Source organism: Alexandromys fortis, unplaced genomic scaffold, assembly GCF_014885135.2.
Source record: "Alexandromys fortis isolate MF-2015 unplaced genomic scaffold, M_Fortis_MF-2015_v1.1 scaffold_55, whole genome shotgun sequence".
Taxonomy (NCBI): Eukaryota; Metazoa; Chordata; class Mammalia; order Rodentia; family Cricetidae; genus Alexandromys; species Alexandromys fortis.
This window is the reverse complement of record NW_026067936.1, coordinates 3,487,588-3,503,412: the sequence shown is the minus strand read 5'-3', so window position 1 is coordinate 3,503,412 and position 15,825 is coordinate 3,487,588. Positions and strand designations below refer to the sequence as shown.

General features: G+C 46.7%; 1 protein-coding gene across 1 annotated transcript; it reads right to left on the bottom strand.

Annotated features, from left to right (window-relative positions):
- Positions 1-6,816: 6,816 nt before the first annotated feature.
- On the bottom strand, positions 6,817-11,134 carry LOC126504421 (SAGA-associated factor 29-like). Its single transcript, XM_050146737.1, has 2 exons — positions 10,631-11,134; positions 6,817-6,821 (listed from the first exon to the last, which is right to left on the bottom strand). The coding sequence occupies exons 1-2, from the start codon at positions 10,977-10,979 to the stop codon at positions 6,817-6,819; spliced, it is 354 nt and encodes a 117-aa protein (XP_050002694.1). The 5' UTR covers positions 10,980-11,134.
- Positions 11,135-15,825: the final 4,691 nt, after the last annotated feature.

Sequence of the window (15,825 nt, the reverse complement as noted above, 5' to 3'; positions counted from 1 at the left end):
ATAAATCATTAAAAGTTTTTTTAAAAAAAGTATTTACAATTATTGCATAAATTAAATTATATTGCTTTCATTTGCCTGGCTTGTTCATTCCCTTTATGATTACATACAGAAAAGGCTAGACTTTTATCATACTTAGTATTATGTATTGCTTAGTAGTCAACACTGATAACTGCTGACACTCGGGGGGCTCTCCCCACATGTCAGGCACTCTCTAAAACACATTGCATACATTAACTCATTTCCTTGACACGGCGAACCTCCAGGAAGTTAAATGTGAGTCAGAAATGGTAGCACCTTGCATGATTATAAATAGAAATTTCATAATACCCTATAGCCACAGAGGTGGCAGAGCAGCTGGGAATCTGCATATGTCAGATGCAGAGCTATTGTGACCTAATGAGAGGGTCTGATCCACACCTTCGGGAGTTTTGCTCGCCGACATAAAGAAATGTTGACATTTTGGCTTGCAAGCATTAGAACAGGGAGGTCTACCCAAACTACAGTGTAGTGTAGTTTGCACCGCACTGGGGCTGATGTCTGTGCAGGAGGGTCGGGGAGAGGTTGGGAATGGAGCCCGAGCTTCCTATCACATGGATCATACACATCTAATTCATAGGTGTGTGAGAGACCCCAGATCCCAAAGGTGAATGCAGGTCCGTGCGTCTAAACCACGGCAATATGCTTGACTGGCTTCCTGGGACTTTGTTTCCCTGAGCCTTGGAGGCAGATGTTATCTTGAGATAGTGACTCTTGGCGACTAAATCACACTGGAGAAATGGAAGGAAGGAGTCACAGATTCTAAAGGACTCCCTTTCTATTTGGGAGCCAAATTAACCTTTGGAAATTATGAGAAAACAGGACATTGTCTCAGTACTAAGGGCGCCAGGGCATTGATACGTGCTTGCTTAGTGAATCACCAGATTTCTCTCTGGCCTACACTGGGTCTGAGCTGGCAATTTCCTATCTCATTATGTTAGGTTCACACCCTATTAGTATTTATTTTGGTTAGTATAATACAATTACAGTATAATCATATCAGCAGCAGCAGCTTTCAGATCATGTAAGAAAAATAAAAGTTATTGAAACACTAATATTAATGAAAAGTGATAGACAGCGGTTAAGGCGTTGAGATGCTTGAGCCCAGTTAGACAGGAAACTGCAGCGTGGAAGAGGGTGCCAGCTTCTTCAGAGAATCTTTAAATGCTTAGAAAGGGGTGCCTTGTCTTGGTGCTCACTTCCCGATGAGGCTGTGACAGGTTTACTGTTTATTGGGGGAAAGTTTCCCCACTTGGGTCTGTTTTTTAAAGTGGTCTGGAGGCTGGTAACAGAAAACCACACCAAGATCTAATTCTAACTCCTCTCTAAATGGCTGCGCGATGGCCCTTAGCTTTTGCCTGGAGAGCAAGGAGGGTGTGTAATGATTGCAAGGTCCCAGCTCTGTTCATTACATTTAATAGTACGGCGACTTCTCGGAGCCTCAGCCAAGCAATGAAACATGTGAAGCTGTCCCCAGCTATGTTTGTTTGCCTGAAACAAGTACAAATGAAAACTCCAAAGCCTGGTGGCTATCAAGGACATCCTTCAGCGTCATGTGAGCCATTGGATGCCATTCCAGGCTCACAACCTCATCATTCCAGGTCTCCTAGGGCCTGGCTGGCCAGGTAGAGCAAGAGAACATTTGTTTCAGAGTTCAAACCTTGTATGAAGTTGGCTTTGTCATGATGCCCATTCTTCAGCTTTCCCCCATGCCTCATGATTGACTCTACTTCCTCCCACTGTCAAGAGGATGAGTTGAGGTTGTGAGTCAGAAAAAGACCCTGGCAATGAAGCCCAGGGGAAAGAAAGAAACAGTCTAACCTGGATGCTGCCTCCTGGCACTGGTTTACTAGGGGAGGCCTGAGGATGTCTGGGTGGCATCTCCATTTCTGGCTCTCTCTTGGAAGGGCACAATCCCCACCTAAGACTCGGGTTGGGTCCAACTTTTTGGCTCATGACTTATACATCACAAGAAATTCATCCTTTGGACTTGCGAGTTATGGTGCTGTGTGGGGCAGTTCTGAGGAAATAATTAACAATTATTTCAGAGGAGAAGCTTCCAGCCGGAGCCGCACCTTGTGGTGGTGGCTCACACATCTCACAAAGAACTGTTATTTAAGCAATAATCCTTGAGAAATTGGTCGTTACCCACATTAAACGACTCAGCCCATTGCCAAGGATGGTTAACGCTCTAATAAACTGGTCATTAACTGCAGTAACAATGAATTTCGAGGGGATTATTGCTATTATAAACCTTAATCAATGGTTTATAACAGCAATAATGTGGTCCTTTCTCTTAATGGTAAGTAGGGCAGCTTGTACCATTGCCTTGAGAATTTTTTTTTTTGTGGTGGCTGATAATTTTGAGGGGAGGTGTTGGAAGGACCGCCCACTCTGGAAACAAACCAAGGAAAGTAAAGGTCACGTGGGGCAACCTTGGTTGCCTGTGTGTCATCAAGGGACCTGAGATGTTCACAGAGCTTGGGATTCTCCTCAGCTCAGTTGGACCTTCTGCCCTGCAGACCCAGTAAGACTTCAGACCCCTGGTCCAGCATGACTCTCTGGATCAGGGATACAGCGTAGCCTGGTCATCTTTATGGATAAATATTTGCTTAGGAGACAGATGTGGCAGGATATACAGGGGACATAAATGCTCAGATCTGTCACTAACTTGTCACATGATTCCAGGTGACATGTCTCCTTTTGGTGATTCTAGAAAGATGGATCTGGGGATAAGTCGCTTCTCAAGTTCAGTCTAGTATGACATACCAAGGCTTTTCTAACGACATTGGCATCTTGTGTTAGCACGCTATTAGAAAGCAGTAATATGAAAAACTTAAGCATGCTTGGTATTGTTTTTAGTTGCTTACATATATTAACTCGATGAATCTTTGAAATGGTTTACTTCTGTAGTAGAGAACCCTGAGGCAGAAGAGACAGAAAAGCTTGCCTGAACCACCGAGCTGTTATGAAGCAAGGCTGGGAATTGAACAGGGTCATCCTTCGTTATTAGAAAGGTATAGGTTCTGTGACCACCCCCTCTCCAGCAGATGCCTGAACCTGCAGATAATGCCAAACCCTACGTACTGAATGTGCCAAACCCTACATATTGAATGTACAAGTGTCCCTATGAAACTTAAGAACAATAACTAATAGTGAGAAAGAATGATTATGGCAAAGCTCTCCTAAAAGTGATATGGGCATTATTTTTTCTCTCACTGCCATATGGTGGGTAGTTTATATAATGTGGATATGCTGGACACGGTGGCTTTCATGCCTCAAGCAGGATGGTACTGGATAACATGAACATTCACTGTATGACTCGGGAGTGATACCAGTTTAAAATATATGAAGTATTTTGGGGATTTATTATTAATAGCTCAGCTATTATTAATAGCTCATCTGCTGTGGAGCCCAACATCTGTGCTCCTGCTTCCCCTTTCCACTCTGCCTGAAAGACCCTCTTCATACTCACCTCAGTAGGTGCATCCTTACAGATAGGCAGGCTGAGGCTATCTTCTTGGGTCTCCAGATGACGAAGGCAGAGCTCTAAGAGATGTGGGGACCTACTAAAGTAGATGCAATATGGCTGAGTCTTGCTGGTTCTGTCCCCCCTTTTGCCTCTGCCTGTGCTAGTGAGACCCAAGTCCAGGAACTGCTACCTCCAATTCCATGAGCAGGCTGCAGCCTGAGGCTATGCTACTTCTTTCTCCCACACCACAGAGAGAATGAAGGTTCACCCCCTCGCCCCCATCACTAGAAGCCTGCTCCAGGACATAGAGGGCAGCTCTTTTATTACAGTTGGGCATTGCATGGAATGTATTGGAAAATAGACCTTGGGGATCAGGATGATTTTGTTAAAAAAAAGTTTCCTTTATTAAGGGAAATTTGAATCATGTATAGAAGAATAGTGTATTTGCCCTTCTCCTCATGTACGCTTTGCTAGATGTAGAAATATCAACTGCTGGTTTATTTGTTTTATTCGACATCCCTCACTCTGTACCTACCTTGCATTACTCCAGAGTAAACCATGGGTACCATATATTTTCACCTGCTTTAATACAGACTTAAAGAATTAAAAAGTAATTAAAAGATCAGGCCTTTAAAAAGTAGTGACGGTTCCTTAGCAGAATCAAATACCCAGTTACATCGCAGGCTGACATCACAGGTTTCTCAGCTTGTCTGTCAATGTAGCTGGAGGCTTCTCTTGGCTCCAACCATCTGCAGGTTCTGGGATCAATGATGAATCCCATTTGCTCAGCCAGAGCAGGAAAGGTGCATCCGGTGTCCCTTCCCTCTGTCACCCGGTGGTTGAACGACAGTGTTTGTTGTCAGGCACATGTCCTCTACACATCACCCCGAGGAAGCCTCTGGACGCTGCCACCCACCCACAGGGGCCTTTCCAGCTGACCTCTTCCCCGGCAGCACACTCTACAGGATCTGTTGAAGAGGGAATGGGGGAGCCGTCTTTGACTTGAGTCCTGGCAGACTGCAGTCTGTCTGTACAGGGAGAGAGATGCCTGGTGACCTTTCTCAAATGTGAGACCAGAGGAGGCCAGCTGCATTCTCATAAGTACGTGGTGCAGAGCCTCTCCTTGGGGTATGAAAAATCCCACCCCCTTGCTTAGCCTGGTTATGTGGGTGACAATCCCCTACTGACACCCCTGCCTCTCCCTCCCCCCATTCAGGTGCATCTTGAGATGGCTGGGCTGGGTGTGTGAAAAATCTCTGGAGACATTTCCAAACTTTATATTTTCTTCTGGGATCCACACACATCCATAAGCATGGTGGTTTGAATAAGAATGGCCCCCTTAGGCTCATAGATTTAAATGTTTGGTCATTAGGGAGTGTTTTACTGGAGAGGGGGATGATGATAAGGAGGTGTGACTTTGTTGGAGTAGGTGTTGGAGGAAGTGTATCACAGCAGGTGGGCTTTGGGGTTTGAGAAGCTCTAGCCAAGCCCAGTGTCTCTCTCTCTCTCATCTTACTGTCCTTGATTCTGGATGTAGGACTCTCAGCTCCTCTTCAGCACCATGTCTGCCTGCATGCCACCATGCTTCCTGCCATGATGACAATAATGAACTAAACCTTTGAACTATAAGCCGGCCCCAGTTAAATGCTTTCCTGTATAAGAGTTGCTGTGGTCGTGGTGTCTCTTCACAACAATAGAACACTGGCTAAGACAAGGAGTTCAGCCTCTGCTCCGTGTGTTCAGTCCCCATGTCCCTTTCCTTCACACAGCTGGTGTTCATGCTAAATTGTATTCTTGTTCTCTTGATGTGCTAAACCTTGTCTTGGTTTAATAACTTACCAGTGTGATTCCTGTCCTTCAGGGCCGAGAGACACATTGTCCCTTGAGAGCTTGGGCCAGTGGGTCTGGGAGTAGAGGACTTCCCTAAATGGCCACTGGCAGCTCTATTTTCTAGGTCTTTCCTGGAGTTTCAGTCTGTCCATAAAATGGATTTAATAACAGTCATCTGGCCAGGCATGGCGACACGTGCCTGTGATCCTACCACTCCGGAGGTTGAGGCAGGAGGATCATAAATTGGAGACCAGCCTGAGCCGTGTTGTGAGACTCTATATCAAGACAAAAGAACTTCGCACCCCAACAATCAACAGCAAAAGGCCCACTGAAACCCCACAGGGACAGTATGCCATAAGAACGCTGCTAACCGCAAATCAATAAATGCATGGGCCAGGATTTGGAAATAAGACGCTATAACAATGGGAATGCCACTCAACAGCTGCCCGCATTTTCTCCTCTGAACTTATAATTGGAAAGCTGACCAGTTTCCTTCTGAGCTGTTTGCGTAGTCTGAGACTGAGCACGAGTTTGAGCCTTTTAGGGCCAAGGCGCCCCTGCTGGTTGATCCAGCGTCAGCACCCAGTAGCTAAGAGGTAGGATCTCAGGAGGGTCTGCACACTCCCAAGTCTTCCTGCAGGTGGGGACCTTAATTGGGTCTTTCAGGCTTGCGCCCAGCTGTTCCCCCACCTTGCTCTGAGCGGCGTGTTGGGCATCAGTTCTTCTGGGAGGCTCCCCAGCCTCCCAAGGCTCCTCTGTGGCAGCCTGAGTGGGTAGGAGCCTGTGAGGCCCCCATGCAGAAGGTGGGGGCATAGAAAGCTTGATCCAGAATAAACGGAAAAGTTTACTCTCTGCAGCAGCGAAATAAAAAAGCTCATTCAGAAAGTTAATGATTTATTTTATCGTTTCATTATCAGGGTCACATTACTCAATAGCATTTCAAACATGTCATTTGTACAAACTATGGTAATTAAAATTTATAACATACTTCATCAGCAGCATATGAATCTTTTAGCCGGCACTCTGCTGTCATATAAACAGTGTAATTTCAACTGCAATTCACCCTTTATTGGCTCTCATTTGTGATTTAACAGCCATCAATGGCTGTGCTATAAAGAATAAATTAACCATCCGTAAACCTTAGGATGACAGGGACAGTCAAATAGACTTAAATGTCTTCCGCCCAGCTTCGGGAGCCAGCAGAGAGCAGGTGAAGGCCAGGTATGAGCCGGGGCCCCTCGGTGAGGACCTTGGTGATTCTTGCTGTGTCTTCTCAGCGGGGATGGTACTGGCTGATTCCCAGGTGCCTCTGGCTTCTGCTAGTAAGAATGTCTGCTTCTCTGCTTCTAGTGTGTGTATGGGCAGGGAACCGCTCATTCTACAGGCACCTGGGATGTCTGTGCCCAGGAAGGGACCTTCGCCTCATCGACCAGTAGTTGCCATGTGACAGCATTTAGAAACAGATGGGACAATTTCGGTCAACCTGGTAAGGGGGAAGAAATAATGGCCACCAGGAGCCGGGATCAGTGCCCCTGACCAGCCCGGCAGTGAGTAGGATGTGTGAGTAGGATGTGTTTTCCTCCAGACACCTCTAGCACCCTGCTGAGAAACCGAAGAAACCCAGACTTCTCTTTCTACAGGGAGGAAACAGCCCTGGAGAGGGAGGGCAAGGGCCTTGCTACCTGGGCTCAGAAGGCAGAGGCCGGAGAACCCAGGACAGCTGGAGATGGGAGGCCCCCAGCGGGTCTGCCTGACTCTCGGGGAGGGGCCTAGGCTGGGAACACCCCTTCCCAGGGCCACACTCAGGGCGGCCTTTTAGAGAGGGTAGTTGGGTGATGTGTCTAACCCCATGGCTGGTACTGCACACAGCCCATAAATGAAGTGGATTGCATTCGTTACTGAGACATCTCCAGGGAGCCCGGGTCACGCAGGCCAATAAAATTGGCCTCATAAATTCATCTTGACATGCCGGATTACTCCAGCCCGCTGAGGTCACCTTCCTGCCCTGATTTATCGCCAGCCTATGGGTTAATAACACTGTTTACTGAGTGTTCCTTTCCTTCCTCCTCACCCCTCCCCTTCTTTGAGTAGATACTGATCAAAGCCTCCTTCTGCAGGGGTGTGGTGGCACTGGAATTCGTGGGTTGGGTGCTGAATTCTGAGCTGTCTTAAAGCAATAACTTCTTTTCTTCCCGGGAGTCTCTCCAGTCCAGTTTAGGGCAGAATGGTGTGGGGACAGAGTGCCAAGCTTCCGTTGTCACATGTGTGCTTGTAACGTTAGATAAGAAATGACTTTGTTCAGTTGTATGACTCACTCACACGAGGCTAATGAATGATGGTCACCCTCTAGTTAGTGATTGTCTTCAACTTCGTGTTTGAATAGAAAGGTGGTAGGGACCAATTGCCTGTGCTTGCTTTTTTTTTTTTTTCTTATATTCTTTTAAGACCAGAGGGTAGGTGGTAACGACATGGGAAAAAGCTTACATGGAGACCTGGAGAGTCTCTGAGTTTATTTCTTACTTTTACAAGCTCCCCAGTGTTAACTGGGGTTGCTTTTAAAATATTCCCTACATACACAATGAGTCTTTTCTAGCCCTGGCATCGGTAGCAGCATTACTGTGCTTAAACTTCTGGGGAGACCTTTGAAGTGAACTATGCTCTAGACTGAATCCTGGGACCAGCACACAACAATCCTAACACAGGGGTTCCTGAAGCCTCTGCCTACTGAGTTTTCCTTCCAGAACCTGTGGCTAACCCTTACAGTAAAAGAAAGGTCCTTCACAGATGACTCTGACCTGATCTCAGTGTCCCAAGGAACCTAGGAATCTGAAAAGAGGCGCAGAGCGCTAGTGGGCATCTTTAATGGAATTAGCAAACAATTACCGAGCAATTTCTCTGTAAGTTTTGAAGCCCTGGGAATTAAGCATTAAGCAGCCTCTGCCTTGGAGGTACTGATGGGCTTCCAGAGAATCGTGATGAATGGCTGCTCAGCTGATTGTGGCATGCCAATGGAGGCACAGAGAAACTTAATAAAACTAAGGAAGGAGTTAGTGAGTTCAACTGTGACAAATCTTGGAAGTGGCTTGGGGCCTGGGTGGCCATTTATTCAATCATCAACACTTGGGAATCCTTGTTTTTTCCTTAGCACCGACTCCCAGATAGGCAACATCTTCCTCCTCTGCTGCTGCTTTGGAGCTGATTGCTACCCAGGCCCTGCTCTTTTCTGTTCAACTGGCCTTCTCATTCCCTCTCTCCAATCTCTTTCCCCACCTTAGGCTCTCATCCAGCCTCCCTGATGGCTGATGTGCCCACAGAGAGCATTAAGAAGACAAAGTCACATTTGGGGATTCTGGGCCTGCTTCTGGGACTTGGAGGCTGAGGAAGCTAAGTCGAGAAAACACACAGCTGCGGAAGGGATGCTGAAGTTGTTGGCCAAAGCTGGCCCTGGAGGGAGCACCAGATGCCTGGCCACAGTTAGAAAACCAGCTTCCATGCTTCCCAGGAGCGCTAGCTGGCAGGTGATTAGTGACCAGGGAATCTGTCTTTGCAGACTCTGGTCCTAGAGGACGGAGAACAGAAATGAGGAAGAATGGGGCTTTGGCATAGTGAGAGGGGCTGGGACAGGTGGCAGTTCAAGAGCATATCTGGTACCCGGATGCTAAGACATTTGTTATAACCAACTATCCCTCCTCCATGCAAGAGGATAAACCAAATTCCAGGCCAGGCTACGGAAGCCTGTGCATATGTGACCTCATTGCCCTGTACGGCACCCAAAGAGGTCAGTAGGCGCCATCATCTTTGTCTATAGCCCCAGTGAGAGCCCCTTAGAGAGGATGATAGATAAATTCAAGGTCACATACTTTGTGAGTGATTTAGACAAAATCTATCTGGCCTTTAAGCCCATACTTTTCGAACTCCCATCGGACTGTTTCTCAGCCTCTGAGGAAGCTGAAAATAGGACTTTAAGAGGCTTGGCCAGTGGGTATAGTGGTGCAAACTTGTAACACCCCCTTTCTGGAGGCTAAAATAGGTGATTGTGAGTTCAAGAAAAGTCTGGCTTACATAGTGAGACCCTATCTTTAGAAAATAAAGAGGTTTGACCAGTGCCAGGACCGAGTAACCGCACAGCTGGACACAGAAATCGCTCTTTACTCCATTATACTGTTTCCCACTTGGCTTGGGGGGAAACCATTCAGCAGTTTCTGGCTCTAGAACACTTACTCACTCTGATGACTAATAAGCACTGGGGAATATGGAGATAAATTGTGTCGGAGTGGAGATCTATCTATCTATCTATTATTATCAATCTATTATCCATTTATCACATCTTTCATCCATATTCCATCCTTTATATGTATCTACCATCTATCATATGGCTTTCTTTCTCATCTGTCATCTATCTATCTATCTATCATCTATCTATCCTCCATCTACTAAATTTACTTATCATCTATACACTACCTATCTCTCTATCCACCAATCATATCAATCTAGGTATCTACATATAGATATTGTTGTGTCTGTTCCTCTTGGAAATACCCAAAGTGGCTGTGTTCCCTGGAGTCAGGTAGGGGAGAACTCCACTGGTACTATTTTCCCCGGCAGCTTTGATGCAAGTCTCTGGTAGGTCTGGATTTTCATGGTTGGCCTCTTGGTCCTCTGAGGTCACTGACTAAGTTACCTTCTTCCCGAGTGTGCAGGCAGCATATACGTTCTCTTTTGTCTGCTTTTCTTTGCAAAGGCAGGGTGAGTTCAAAGTGTCTTCTATTAACCAAATCTAAGCGTAGCATGGAGAAACTTCCTAAATTATCAGCATTGCCTTCCAGAGGTCATTTGGTGGGTGACATTTGCTATGTCGGACACAACGAGGCAAAGAGTGATGGCTGGGCAGGAGGCGGGCCACATATAGCAAGCTTTTTCTGCATATCTGATGTGGGAACCAATCTGCTTGTGAGTGTGCTGTTTCTAGAGCTTTCTAAGTCAGTAGTGTTGCTGGAGGGAAGGCCTGGGGATGTCTCAGAGGTAGACCAGTGTGGGCCTCTTCCTGGGTCTCTCAGATCCTGACACCATCAGAGAAAGAATTCAGAGATGAGACAAAGTTTGGAATTGGATAACAGTTTTTATCAAGGATCGAGTACAGGCTCCCTAAGAGAGAGGCAGGATTTTGGTTAGCTGGGCTGATTAGACGTGGGGGGACGGGGCTGATTCTTAAGTTAGGAAGAGGAAAGGAGGGAGAAATTCTATGAAAGGAATACCAGGAATGGGTTGGGAATTTCCCAGAGCAGGATTTACTCAACTTTTCTATTCTTATGTGGACTGTTGAGTCATTGTAGAGACCTGCGATCTTGGCCGCAATCCTCCTCTCTTCCAACAGAGACTTGATCTCAGCTATCTTATCCAGCGCTTTGCGGAGGATGTTGCACTCAGCCTCTGCATCGGCCTTGGCGGTTGTGTAGAGGCCACGCAGCTTTGTCCGGTAATAAGGAGAAATCTTGTTCTCAGTCTGCATCTGCTTGTGGGTTTTCTGGATGTTCACCAAATTGTGCTCATTCCTCGAACGCTCTTCCTGGGTTTGCTTGATCAGCTGATGGAGCTCTGTGAGAAGCTCTGCAATTCGGGCATCAGCAGAAACGAGGGCCATGGAATGGGCCTGTGAAGGACATCGAGTCTAGGGCGAAACAGCACGTCGCGCTGGTGACTGCGATAGCGGGAACAGGAGAGTCGCTGGAAGGCTTCTTCACAGGGTACTATGGCACTTGTGTTCGAAGGTTCACGGCACGTCAAGAACCACACACACTGTTTCTCTTATGTACCAGATGCGTGGTAGGAGCTGGGTATTCTGCAAGCCTGTAGATATAGAGATGCCATTAAAATGAAGCAAAGGACCTTCTGTGGTCATCTAGATCGGCTGCATCAGTCCCAGCTGGTTCTGAGTGGTCTTTTTTTTTTTTTTCTTATTTTTTGAGAGTTTAAATTGTGAGCTGCTGCACTGTGGCTCTGCCACCACACCAGCCTCTGACAGTGATACAGTGTGTCTCTCCAGTCCATGTCTTTAGTACTGAGTTACCCTGGAGCAAGCCGAAGCTGTATGCTAGGGTTCTAGACCTAGTTCTCCCGCCGACTCTCTGCTGTGAGATGGAAGAGCCTTCAGTATTCCTGTCTTCATATCCCTCAGCTTCTCCGTTAGTCTGTTGGGGACAGACAACAAACTTGCTGGTGACCAAGACAGGACTCACAGCAAAGCACTCTCAGGACACAGGCAACACTACCATTGGTGATGGGAAGCCCTGCTCCGTTACTCTGACTTTGAGATGCCCATGAAGTTATTTATCAACTATTGCATGAGGGTAAAGATAAATTTGCCTCCCTGTCTACGCCCTTCCAAATTCATAATGTGCCTTAGTCTACAACCGTACCTGGAGATGCAGTCCCTAAAGACTTGACAAAGTTAAGAAAAAAAAAAAAACAAAAAGCTGAGGTTGCCCTGTGAGCCCTAATCCAATATGAAGGAGACACAGATGGCTAATAGAGCAGAGATTCACGTGAAGTCCCAGGGACGAGGTGGCCATCTGCAAGCCGATGAAAGAGGTCCCAGAAGAAACCGGCCCTGCCTACACTTTGATCTCCAGTCCCCGGCTTACAGAACTACAAGGAAATAAGTCTCTGTGGTTTGGGCCCTCTCGGCAGATGTTGCTTTATTACATCTGTCCTAGCAGACTATTGCACATGGCAGATGGACTTACTCATCTCGTTTACAAACACTCGGGGGAATTACAGAGAGGGCTGTAATGAAGGGCCTGTCCGGCCAAGGCCTGGGGTAGGCGTGTAATTGGGAACAATTGCATGGGTTTCACCTACAGTTTTCTAGGTGTGTAGGAGGAATTCTCATTTGGGCTTCCTTGTTTAATCCTCCCATTTGCCTCCGCAAGAAACGATTGCAATTTTCAATTTGCTGACGGGGAAACAAGCCCAGAGGCTCCGGCAACTTGGCCACACAGTGAACCTCAGTGGAGCCCGGGATTCTGATGGTTGATTTGCTTAAGTGTTCTGCTTCAGGACCAGTCCAGGAAACAACTTGAGGGCTGAACCCAACCACAAGGTGACCGGCTGGAAGAGTAATTTCAAAGAAAGAAATCAAGGTGAGGCACAAGAAGAATTTCTAAACCTTTTCCTAACCAGGACAAATGGCCGGGAACCCGAGCTCTGCAGAGATTGCCTGCCACATCTCCAAAAGCGGCTCTTGACACAAGCCAATGCCTCGCTGCCTCTGAAATTTATGCCGGAGTTTAGACAGGAAGCACAAATCACAGTAATCTCCCGATGAAAGATCACTGTCTCTGCAAATGCATTACCTGCTTGGAAAGCCACATGGTAAAAATACTGATAACGCGTGGGCACAGGGAGAGCGATTTCCGTGCCCGGGCACCGCCAGCTAAAATGCACGCACCTGAGCAAGAGGTGGCAGATGATAAAGTAAGTCACGGGAGCCCAGGAGCAGCTTCTGTGTCGGGCCGTGACTCCGACACTTGGAACAAAAGACCAAAGATGATCCTGTCTGGGTGTTTTCTCCATTTCCAACATGGGTAGGCATCAGGGTGGAGGAGGCCTGAGGGGAAGGTGCCATGTGCCTATCCTTTTTCTGCAAGAATCCAAATATTCTTTGGGTTCATGGGAAGAGAGATGCAAGAAGAGGGAGCTCTACACTGACCTTGCTGCAAAGAACCTGAGCTTATCTTTCCCTGCTTTTGTCTCTCTGAACATCTTCCACTAGCCCCATTGGAGTCTGCTGGCTCCTTTCATTGGCTTTTAGGATGGGGGTGGAACTTGCCTTTTCATCCTCTTCTTTCACGTCCACCCTTCTCTGTTCTTAGCTGCTTCCTGATATAGCAAGATGGAGGAGACCTGGGCCCACACTCTCCTGCTCTCTGTGGTCATAAGTCGGGCTTAGAACTGCTTAGCAGTTGCGCCCTGGGCTGGTTCCTTGCCTCTCTGGAACCGTAGCTGCGGTCCACGCACTGCCCCACCTTCTCTCAACCTCAGCCACTTAGGTTACAGCTTGAGGGTGGGTCTTGCGCAGCCTTCTTTGCAATGTTCTCTTCTGCTGCAGTGTGAGCTGAGTGCCAAGGCTAGTTTTCCTCTCCACTCTGCTCAGGAGGGAAGCAATTCGTCGCCTAATGGGCCTGCTGAACAGGTGCGTGCATCCCTCTTACCGAAATGATTACTGGGTAAACAAAGCAGAAAGAACCCAGATTCAAGTACATTGCCCTAAAGGGGAAAATAATACTTCAAAATGGTCAAAATGCTTACCAACCTCATGAGTGGGAAACAGGAAAGACACTCTGAGACGGGCTCTTCCAGTTGAAACGAGAAAGTCAACCTCTGGCCACCAGCTGTCCACCCCGAGGTCAGCTGTCCTCCAGAGGGCTGTCCTGGTGGGAATAGAATTCGACAATATCTATTCTACCATTTTTTCACCTTCTTGACACAAACGAGTAAGAACCCAAGAATCAGCGTACATGGAGAGTCCACAAATGTGCTTGTGGCAGTATCCAGGGCTGATGTGAAGGAAAAAAGAGGTGGCTTCACAGATGGCCCTGAGAGGTGCCCCAAAGATCTGTCCAGAGGAACTGGCTTCGATGTCAGGGTTCAAGGGGTGTGGCTGCAGGCGTGCCCAGGACATTCCAAGTAAGCGATGGTGAAGGATGATCCTGCAGCTAATAAACGAGCTTGCAACAGGTGTGCCATGCCCGCTCCTCCCTTTATTGAACCCAACTTCCCATTTACTATCATCCTCCCCAAATGGGTTATTGCTCCATAAAACCAAACAGCATTTGGAACCCACAACCAAACACCTCTCCTGTGATGGTCTTCTTGTCATGTGTTAATAAGACAGACTCCTAACTGCCCTGGAATCTAGAGATTGGATTGTTTCCACCAACCGTCTTGGGTGTCTTTTAGCTCTTGGTACTCTTTCTCTTTCCCCTTTCCTCCCATGAAATGAAAAGCTTCTCAGGCAAGCACGTGAACACTTACTTCTTGCACTGGGTCTGGGACTGCTTTCAGGAAACGCCTGTGGACTTTTTAAGAAAAGAAAGCCAAGAGCCTGAAACAAGGCAGAGAATGGGTGATGTAGAGAGAAGGTGGAATAGTTAAGCCCTTGGCTGAGACTATAGTTCGAACAGATGTGAAATAACACATAAGCAAGATGTAGCATTTATTCGTCCGCCTAAAACTATTTATTTGGCTAGGGTGTAGCTCGCTCTGTGCAACATGCACTTAGCATACACGGGGCCCTTGGTTCCATCCCTGGCACCCTTAAAAGTGTCAGGTGTAGTAGATGAACGGTAAGCAAAATGAGTATAGATGCATCTTCATCTCTGAGCATGCTCCAAAGCATCGCAGGCATACACATAGAGGTTAGAACTGCAGAAATGGGAAGAAGTGTTAAATGGGCTCGTGGAGACACGAATAGTAGGATTTGATCAAATTGAAGAAGACAGAGGGATTTTCCCAAGGAAGTGACAGCAGAGTGAAGATCTGAGGATGAACAGAAGGTTATTAGGTGAAGTGGGAAGGGGAGGGGAAGGAAGAAGAGGGGAGGGGAGGAGAGGGAAGTGGAGAAAAGGGGAGGGGAGCGCAGGAAAGGGAAGGGGAGGGAAGGGAAGGGAAAGGAAAATGTAACTATGTGATTCCAAGCTCCCCAGCCAGGCAAGAGAACTATGTTCTTGTGTTGTAGGAAGGCCACTTGTTTGTTCCCAGCTGCCCAGACTCCTGAAATAACCACACAGAAACTATATTAGTTAAATCATTGCTTCACCAATAGCCTAAGCGTATTTCTGGCTAACTCATATCTTAAATTAACCCTTCTCCATTAATCTGTGTATCACCATGAGGCTGTGACTTACCGGGTAAAGTTCCAGCATCTGTCTCCAGTGGGAATACATGGCTTCTCCTTGACTCTACCTTCTTTCTCCCACCATTGTTTAGTGTTCCTTGCCTAACTCTATTCTTCTAAGCTACTGGCCAAGACAGATTCTTTATTAACCAATGGTATTCACAGCATGCAGAGGGGAATCTCATATCTCCTCCCCTTTTCTGTCTAAATGAAAAGGAAGGTTTTAATTTTAACATAGTAAAATTATATATAACAAAACAGGTATCTAGTAAGGATTATAGTTACAATATTTATATCTAATTTATCTTTTATCATAACTAAGGGAAACTATAATTATAACTATCTATTCTTCAACTCCATCAAAGACAACAGAAAGATACAATATTACCTAAGTTAACAGGAAGTACTTTAAAAGAAACTTCCAAATCTCTAGGATTGATAGAGACATCTTATTGCCTGGACAGTCACCCAATGTTCTTCTGTAACTTTGGGGCATACATATTCAGCCTACTTGCCCATAGTATTCAGCAGACTTTTCCATAAAGCAGGAACTTTCAAGTTCTGCCTATATTGGCAGTTTCTTCTTCTGTGT

Bases quoted from the DNA above. Each gene is read 5' to 3' on its own strand.
- LOC126504421 (XM_050146737.1), bottom strand. From the start codon at position 10,979: ATGGCCCTCGTTTCTGCTGATGCCCGAATTGCAGAGCTTCTCACAGAG.